The sequence below is a fragment of the Rosa rugosa genome, chromosome 5 (assembly GCF_958449725.1).
Source record: "Rosa rugosa chromosome 5, drRosRugo1.1, whole genome shotgun sequence".
Classification (NCBI taxonomy): Eukaryota; Viridiplantae; Streptophyta; class Magnoliopsida; order Rosales; family Rosaceae; genus Rosa; species Rosa rugosa.
Window position 1 is genome coordinate 21,301,593 of NC_084824.1, and position 9,078 is coordinate 21,310,670.

The window sequence follows — 9,078 nt, forward strand, 5'->3', positions numbered from 1 at the left end:
AATCAACTTGAGACATCTTTAGTTTTTGATAAAGATATATAGTGGAAGTTCCAGCTGCAGTATTGGTGCAACTGACTTATCTCTAGAATTGACTGATCATTTGGCCTGCTTGAACCGATTGAAAGGAGATGCATAATCTGGAACATACATGTAATGGGGTCACTGTTTGACCACACCAAGTATATGACACCTCGATCAAAGCATTCCGTCATCTTTGCCCTACTTCTGCCTCGGATGTATTCTTTTCCGTCTTACATAGGCTATCAGTTAGATTATTTGAGATAATTCTTTTTTGGTGTATTCAGAGCTAATTTAATGGTTCTAGACTTCAAAATTTCAAAACTTCAGAGTAATATAGGACACTCCAATTACTTACAGCAAAATTATTTAATCATCAAGCACACGTAACCTCTAAATTTGGTTTATGCAATCACCAAAATTGCCTTATATAAAATATTGAACCATTTCGGACACCTGAAGCCCCAAGTTTGAGGAATATGGACATTGGAACTCTTCAAAATCTGAGGAAAAAATGGGGGCTTTATTCTTTTTCTTGGAGTCAAGTTAGTTTACAACTTGGTGTTCTGCATCTCTAGCATATTTGATTCTCCAAGTCAAGAATAACTGCTACTTGGTCCCTTTCTTACCTAGCCAAAAAGTTAATCATTGCTTAATGAAGAAGAGCAGTTGTTAACTTGGGAATACAATTGGAAATAGGTGTCTAAGCTACCCAAGTCTTGTAAGGGTGGGTTCACTTGGTTCTTTGCCTGTGCTGCAAGTCTAATATATTCTATACAGACAGACGTGAAGAATTCTACATAGGTAGTGAGTAGTGATAACTCAAATTTTTTATAAAGCTATCCCCAATAGAATAGTGTACTGTTCTTTCATAAAGCTATAGCTGACATGGAGTGAAGGCAAAGTGATCCCAAGCCAACCATACGCACATCTATTCTCAACAATCCAGCTATAGCTTTTACAAGAAAAACACTTGGAACACACTACGCCTGCCTGATCGACAGTGATTTTGAAAACCCAGGAAAATATGTTTATCCTTGAATCCGCTGCCGGCGAAGTAGTGAGTAAGGTGACTGCACTCGCTACTGATCAATTGAGACTCGATATCGTCTTGGGGTTCCGCAAAGAGATACATAAGCTCAAAGAAACCTCAACCCTGATTGGAGATATAATCCATGATGCTTCTCATGAACCTGAAGATCGGGAACTGCGGGCAAGGGCCAATTGGATGAAGAAGCTTATAAGTGTAGCTTATAATGCAGACGATATTCTGGATGAAATAGAATATGAAGTTCAGCGTATCGTTATAAAGGAGACGAGCCTGGATAAGAAGATACTCGGCTTCTTCTGCAACAATCCTGTTGTATTTCGTCTCAAGATGGCACGCAAGATTTACAACATCAACACATCCTTGGATGATCTCAACAAGCAAGCAGCCAGTGTGGGACTCGGCATGACAAGGAGATCAAATGGAGGTGCAGCAGCAAGTAAAGATAAGCGGGAAACAACCTCATTCGTTGAGAAAAATGAATTCACCTTGAAAGATGCAACCATTGTTGGAAGGGATCAGGTTGTGTCAGATATAATTGCAACCTTGACCAACTTCAACAATCAAGAAAAGATTCTTTCGGTGATGGCCATTGTGGGATTGGGAGGCCTAGGTAAAACAACTTTGGCTCGCTCAGTTACCAAGCAACTGAAAGAAGGTGAAATGAAAAGGTACTTTAATGCAACATTATGGGTGTATGTATCTAATACTTTTGATGTCAATTCAATTTTACGTCGAATGCTGGAATCATATGACGACGCGACTGGAGCAAATCTTTCAAGTCGGGAAGCATTGATTGGAAGCCTCCAGCAGAAGTTGAAAGAGAAAAGGTATTTTCTTGTACTCGATGACGTTTGGAATGAGGATGCTAACAATTGGGATGATTTGAAGCGTTGTCTATTGCAACTAAATTCAGCTGAAGGAAGCTCTGTGATTGTCACCACCCGTAGTGCCAAGGTTGCATCAATCATGGAAACACTTCGTAGGTGCGATCTAGGGACTCTATCGGATGATGAATGTTGGTCCATATTAAAGGATAGAGTATTTGCAGATCCTACTGCTCCGATACCTTCAGAACTAGAGGAAATTGGAAGGTTAATTGCCAAAAAGTGTGCTGGTCTTCCATTGGCGGCAAAGGTACGGTATCTTCGATCACCTTATTGATTATTTAATGTGAGATGAACTATTTGATATGTATTGATGAAGTTATGCTAAAATTTGAATCTCAAATAACTGTAGGTTTTGGGAAGCTTGATGCGTTCTAAGAACGGTAGCAATGAATGGTTGTCAATTCTGCAAAGTAAAATATGGCAGGTATCATCAGACAAAGAGGATAGCAAGATCATGTCGGTTCTGGGGTTCAGTTTTAACAATTTGGAATCACCATTGAAACAATGTTTTGCATATTGCTCCATGCTCGAGAGAGGTTCCTCTATTGAAAGAGATAACTTGATCCAACTATGGATGGCTCAAGGTTTTCTCCATCCTTCTCATGGTCACCAAACCAAGCAAGAGATTGAAATGGAGGATATAGGCAATAAGTATTTTGAGACTCTACTAGAGAACTCCTTGTTTCAAGATGCTACAGAGGATGAGAATGACTATGGTGTTATCATCACCCAATGCAAGATGCATGATCTTGTGCATGATCTTGCAAACGAAGTATCCAAGTGTGAGAGCTGGACATCAGACTTCAATCATGAGATGGATGATCATGAGATTCGACATGTTGCACGGGTTCCTACTGCAATACTAGAAAAGATGCCAAAATCAAGTATATCAAGACTGCGCTCATTCTTTTCAAATATCGGGGAGGTCTCTAATACCATTTTTCCAAAATTTAGAGCTTTACGTGTCTTAAGTTTTTGTGAGACTGAGAATCAGGAGTTGCCATATTCACTAATTAGCAAGCTGAAGCACTTGAGATATCTAGATCTTTCTGATACAAAAATCAAAGCACTCCCAGAGTCTATTGGCAAGCTCTATAACCTCCAAACATTGAGATTACCTTGGAATCTTAAAAAGTGTCCAAAGGTGATTCAAAATTTGATCAACTTGAGGCATTTTTACTTTGGTGAGGAAATGAAATTTGAGGCTGGGATTTTGGGGCGATTAACTAATCTCCGAAGATTGCCTTTCTTTAATGTGGGTGACGAGAGAGGTCCTGCAATTAAGGAGTTGGGTGGGTTGAACCAATTGAGAGGCCACTTAATTATTATTGGGCTAGAACATGTAAGGGATGGAGAAGAAGCAAAGAAGGCTCGCTTGGTGCAGAAGAGTCACTTAAGTCGGTTAACATTTGTATGGACAGACAATGAGGTACCTAATAATGAAAACCAGACGGATGTACTAGATGGCTTGGAACCTCATGCTAACTTGCTAAGCTTGACTATTGGAAATTTCATGGGTGCTAGATTTCCTTCATGGATATCAGCTGAAGGAGAGGTCGTGGTATTTCCTTGCCTCGAACAGTTGAGGATAGATGGTTGTGACAGCCTAGAGTCGATTCGGATCACACAGGGCATCGCATCTCTCCGTCAATTGAAGATCAGCTATTGTGAGGCATTATCAAGCCTAGAGGTTGGGCTCGATTACTGCACCTCTCTTCAGGAGTTGGAGATAGATAATTGCCCTAATCTGGTTTCAATTCCAACCGCACAGGGCATGCCGTCTCTCCGGAAATTGAATCTCGTAGCGTGTGAGGGATTGTCAAGCCTAGGAAGCGGGCTCAACTACTGCACCTCTCTTCAGGAATTGGAGATTAAGATTTGTGATAATCTAACATCAATTCCAATCACACAGGACATCACATCTCTCCGGAGGTTGACGATTCTTTATTGTGAGAGATTATTAAGCCTACCGAGTGGGCTCCAATTCTGCACCTCTCTTGAGTATCTCTATATAAAGGATTGCTCCAGTCTAGTATCGGTTTTCAGTATCATATGTGAAGTGCGACCACCCGGACTCAACGAATCAACCGGAGGAAATTTCTCAAGGTGTTGATGCGTATTTGTCTTTACAGGAGGAGGATTGCCATACTCTAGAATCTATTCCACCTAATCTTCGTCAGTTGTTGATATGTCATTGTGGGAAATTAAAATATGTACCCACAGGAGGATTTCACCGCCTCATTCGTTTGAAGGAGCTGACAATTGGTCCGTTCTGGCATAAGCTGGACGCCTTCCCTGATTTTCAGCTTCCACCTAATTCACAACTTGAAGAGTTATGGTTGTTTGGGTGGCCTAAGCTCAAGTCTCTGCCCCAACAAATTCAGCACTTTACTTGTTTAAAAGAACTCCAGATATCATTTTTTAAGGGACTAGAAGCTCTTCCTGAGTGGTTGGGAACTCTTACATCTCTTGAGGCTCTGAGGATCTGGCATTGTGAGAATCTCAAGTATCTACCTACACAAAATGCTATGAAAAACCTCACCAAATTGGAGCACCTCGTTGCTGTAGGATGTCCCCTGCTCAAAGAAAGATGCAACAAGGAGACTGGCCCAGAATGGCCCAAGATTTCTTACATTCCAAAAGTTTACAGTAATTTTTTTACCAAATCAATCTGTTTTCATTTTATTTTCTTTTTATCAACAAATTTATTTCTTATTATGTCTCATTTTTCATCTTTCTTAACTCAGTGGGATGAAGCTGAAGTGCTGAACTAGAATGTCTGTTTGCGTTACAAGGTTAATCAATTCCCAATTGCCAGAAATTTATCCATAAAGCAGGGTAAGCTTTTCAAAGCTCTTTTCTTCTCTTCTCACATTTCTTTTTTCACTTTAACCAATCATACTTTTTCCTTTTGGCATAAATTATATCATAGCAGGCTCTATCATACTTGACGGGAAGATCAAATGATGCTGTCCCAGTAGTTCAATCACCTCTCCCATTTACGGCTTCTCTGCTGTGTTACATTGAAGATAAGGTGACCATGATACTGGAAAAATATACTTTAATCATTTCAATCGAGTTATATCATATTTGCTCTCTCATGGAGTATAGACATACTATTAGAAATCATTTTAGTCTGTTATAAACTTAGAATTTCACATCTTTTCCATGAAATGCTGTGCTGGTTTGGATGCCATGTTCCATTCTTTAAGGAAGCTACTTTCATTGAAATAAAAATATATCTATACTCTGTTTAATAAATATTCAATTCCTCAATTGCCATTTGCTTTTTCATTCCCTGCTGATTTAATATTAAGTAACCTTCCTTTACAAATTTATAAGGATTGGATTTCTTTTAGCTGCATACAGAGTTATCTGAAACCAGTGGTGCAGTGACTTGATAAAGAAGTTTCCACAACATCGTTTTCTTCAGATGTTTATGACACATAATGAACTTGGAATTTCTTGGTGCAACCCTACTAGCTAGGATGATTGCTTAATTACTTTGCTTCAGTTTATTCATAAGTTGTATAGTCATTGTAACCTGTTATACTTTCTGTCTCAGGTGTTAATCAGCATCAGCTATGAGAATGAGAAATTGAGAAGTATCCACCCAAAGTGGAAGCTATTTAAACAAAAGATGAGGACAGCTGACATGAGTGGCTGACTTCTAATATTCCAAAGGTAGATTATAAGTATCTTTCTCAAATGAGTAATTTGTGCATGTTCGTGTTCCCTGTATCACCTTCATCTAGTTATTTGTCAGTTTTTATCATTTCTAGTGTCCCTTTATTTCTTTTCCTTTGTAAGTACTAGTTTTTGTGATGGGGAAGTTCATCCTCTAGTATAACCAAAAAGACATTGATAAGGATGTAACATTATTGTTCTTATTTTGGGTTGAGGGAGAGATGTTCAATGGCAATTCTTGTTAGTAAAGTACCTGCAGACAACTTCAAACCCTCATTCATTTGTGGTTGTCAGACAATTGTGATCCCTCCAACAATGATGTGAAGAATTACTTACCACTGAATCTAGCAGGAACCTCACCATATTACTGCATCTGGAAATTATTGGTTTTCACCGGCCATCTAAGTGAAGTTATGCTGACGGGTCCCAATTGTGAGATTACTTGTATTCCAATAATCTGGATGGATGCCAAAGTTAACGTTGATATCCTAGATGCTCAGATCTTTGTTTAAAATCAACTGTAAACTTTCGAAATCCCTTTCACCTCCACAACTATAAACGATCCACAGATTCTTTCCTTCACAACTATTCAGTGTAGCAAGTGTGTAATTGCTCTTTTGTGGAAAAGCTGTTTGAAGCATTTAATAAAAGAAGTAAACTTGTTATCCTTCTCTCTTTCTTTTCCTCAGCACTGACAAATCATCTTTTTGAAATCAGGTCTGCATTGAAGCTATGAGAGACCTCTTTAAACGAGCACGGTGGGATATTCATGGGGTTCAAGTTCCAGGGGAAACGTGTGCCTTGAGTGTTTGAAATTTCAGTTGTGCATGATTACTTCCATTGATGTTCTAAGTTAAACCAGTTCCTAAAATCATTATAAGCTTTTCAAACCCCTACCTCTTCTTCCCTCCTGGTGTTCCTCTTTAATTTGATTCACCAGTGTTCAAATGCATTGTACTCAGCGCTATAGGTTTACTTACTACAGTGCTGGCGTTTTAATTGTTTTGGCATCATTTGTAATTTCTCACCAGGCCTCTCTATCCTGCTCAAATGGAAGAACAGCTTAACTTGACATGGTGCAAACTAAGTTCAGGTACCCAGCTCTCCATCTTATGTATGAATTCGTTTCATTGGATATAATACTGTCTCATGTTCTATTATATTCCTTTTCTTTTCCCTTTTTGATGGGTTTTTCTTTTTCTTCTCTTTCTTAGTAGTCAAGTGTTTCATAAACTTTCAAGTATCAAGCATCTTGTATACTAAACTCAGCAAAATAGAATGTAACATCGGTTACCTTTTATTAGTTTCAACTATTCTCTGTATTTTCAATTTCTGCAATCATCTGCTTCCAAGTAGCACTTTGTGGTACAATAATGATTCAACTTTACATAATGATACCATTCATTTATCTATTGTATGGATAAATTTAAGGAGCCGTGACCACTTAGCCAATTTCAACATCAAAATTGCCCACTTACTCCAGCAAGAGATTATTGTGCCCACTTACCCATTTAAAAATAAAAAAAAAACTATTTTAGATAAATTTTCATTATAAAATTAAAAGCATGCCACTCTCTCTCTCTCTCTCTCTCCTCCTCTTTCAATTTCAAGTCTCCCAGCCATTCTCGCCGTTCTCGTCCTCCTTTCACCGTTCTCCTTCGCGGTCGCCGATGACGATAGCCGGTCGGCCTATGACGTCATCCAAGACTTCAACTTCCCGATGGGGATTCTCCCCAAGGGCATCACCGGCTACGACCTTGACCTGAGCACCGGCAAGTGGGCCGCCTATTTCGACGGCGCATGTAGCTTCGCGGTCGAAGGCTCGTACCAGCTCAAGTACAAGTCCACCATCACCGGCACTATCTCTGAGAACAGGCTCAAGGACCTGACCGGAGTCAGCGTCAAGGTCTTGTTCCTGTGGCTCAATATCGTTGAGGTGTCTCGGAGCGGCGACGACCTGGATTTCTCGGTGGGGATCGCTTCGGCGTCGTTTCCAATTGACAATTTCTACGAGTGTCCGCAATGCGGGTTTGGATTGAATTGCAACCCTGTGCCGCCTCATGTAAGGAAGATTAAGATGAAAAAATCTCTGGTTTCTTCTATTTGAATGAGAAACTGGATTTGTAGGGAGATGTTGTTATACAATTCGAATGGTGTTTGATTATGGTTTAAAGATTTTGAAAGCGTTTAGTTCTTATGCTTTGCAATAATTCTGTTTGTTTGCATTTATGGTTGTTGCAGAAATTTTTTTTTTTTTTTGGGTTGTGAATAGCTACAGATATTTCACTTCTTCATCATGTGTATGGTTCCTATAATCTACAGATATTTTTTTTTCTGTTCTTTTCTTTTGATCTTTTCTTAAAACAAGTAACTTGATCATGCACTTATAACATTTTTAATCTAAAAGTGAGAGAGCCAGAGAATAAGACTTGTCACACACTGAGAAAAAAGACATTTTCCTTCTTTCTTTTTTTTATTATAATTTGGTTGGCAATAATAAGATTATTGGGAGGCAATAATAATATTACTGGGGGGCAATAAAATGTTTATTAGGGTAATAATAAGATTATTGGGGAGAATAATAAGATTATTTATTTGGATAAACCTACTAAAACATTCAAAATTAAAAACATCTTCATTTTTCACTAATTATTGATCCCCAATGAACTTGTTACTGGGGGGCAATAATATGATTATTGGGGGTAATAAAATCAGACGCCGGAATCCGGTCACCAGTCCGGCAGTCGGATTCGGGATTCCGGTGACTGGTTGTCGGATTCCGGTCACCGGTCACCGGAGACCGCGGCCGGCCACCGGAGTCAAGCAAGGTGGAGGATGACTTCTCTCTCTAAGTGAGAAAGAAGGGGAGGGCAAAAAAGTCCCAAAAATAAATAAAAAGAATAAAAAAAGAATTAATTGGGTAAAGGGGAAATAATCCCTTAGAATGTTTTGGGTAAATGGGGTTAAAAAACTGTTAGTGGAGCAAGTGGGCAAATTTTAAGCTAAAATTAGGTAAATGAGCATTTAAATTTAATGCTTAGTTTTTCCTGCATAAGTTTTTCCTTTGCAAACCATGTCTTTGATGTTGATTTAATGCTTTCTTCTATTTGGGTGTGGATAAATTTTTTGATCAATTTGTTCTAGTCGGTTTGGAGTATTACATGTTTTTTTTTTTTCTCCTAATGTCCACTCTGACTCCTCTCTTACTCAGATTGTCCCAAGGATTAAGGAATTGGAGCACCAAATTCCTGATCTGAGGTGGCTGCTGTTTGTTTGCCTCTCGCAAAGGCTGGTATCTTTGCCCTATATTGAGAACAAACTACATCTTGGATAAGCCATTTAGTCAAGCATGCATGGTTTCTAGGAAACAAGCCTTCTATTATCTGCTAGCTATATGAAGAACCTCCTGTCAGATTTCGCATTTTTGTGCTCTCT

The 9,078-nt window shown here is 39.0% G+C and overlaps 2 protein-coding genes across 2 annotated transcripts; both read left to right on the forward strand.

Moving 5' to 3' along the window:
* The first annotated feature begins 1,045 nt into the window (after positions 1-1,045).
* LOC133711348 (putative disease resistance protein RGA3) lies at positions 1,046-5,623 on the forward strand. The gene is made up of 5 exons (XM_062137483.1): positions 1,046-2,203; positions 2,306-3,994; positions 4,089-4,520; positions 4,892-4,990; positions 5,522-5,623. The coding sequence occupies exons 1-5, from the start codon at positions 1,046-1,048 to the stop codon at positions 5,621-5,623; spliced, it is 3,480 nt and encodes a 1,159-aa protein (XP_061993467.1).
* A 1,637-nt stretch (positions 5,624-7,260) lies between these two features.
* LOC133712959 (uncharacterized) lies at positions 7,261-7,849 on the forward strand. Its single transcript, XM_062139076.1, has one exon. The coding sequence runs from the start codon at positions 7,364-7,366 to the stop codon at positions 7,748-7,750; it is 387 nt and encodes a 128-aa protein (XP_061995060.1). The 5' UTR covers positions 7,261-7,363; the 3' UTR covers positions 7,751-7,849.
* The last annotated feature ends 1,229 nt before the right edge of the window (positions 7,850-9,078 follow it).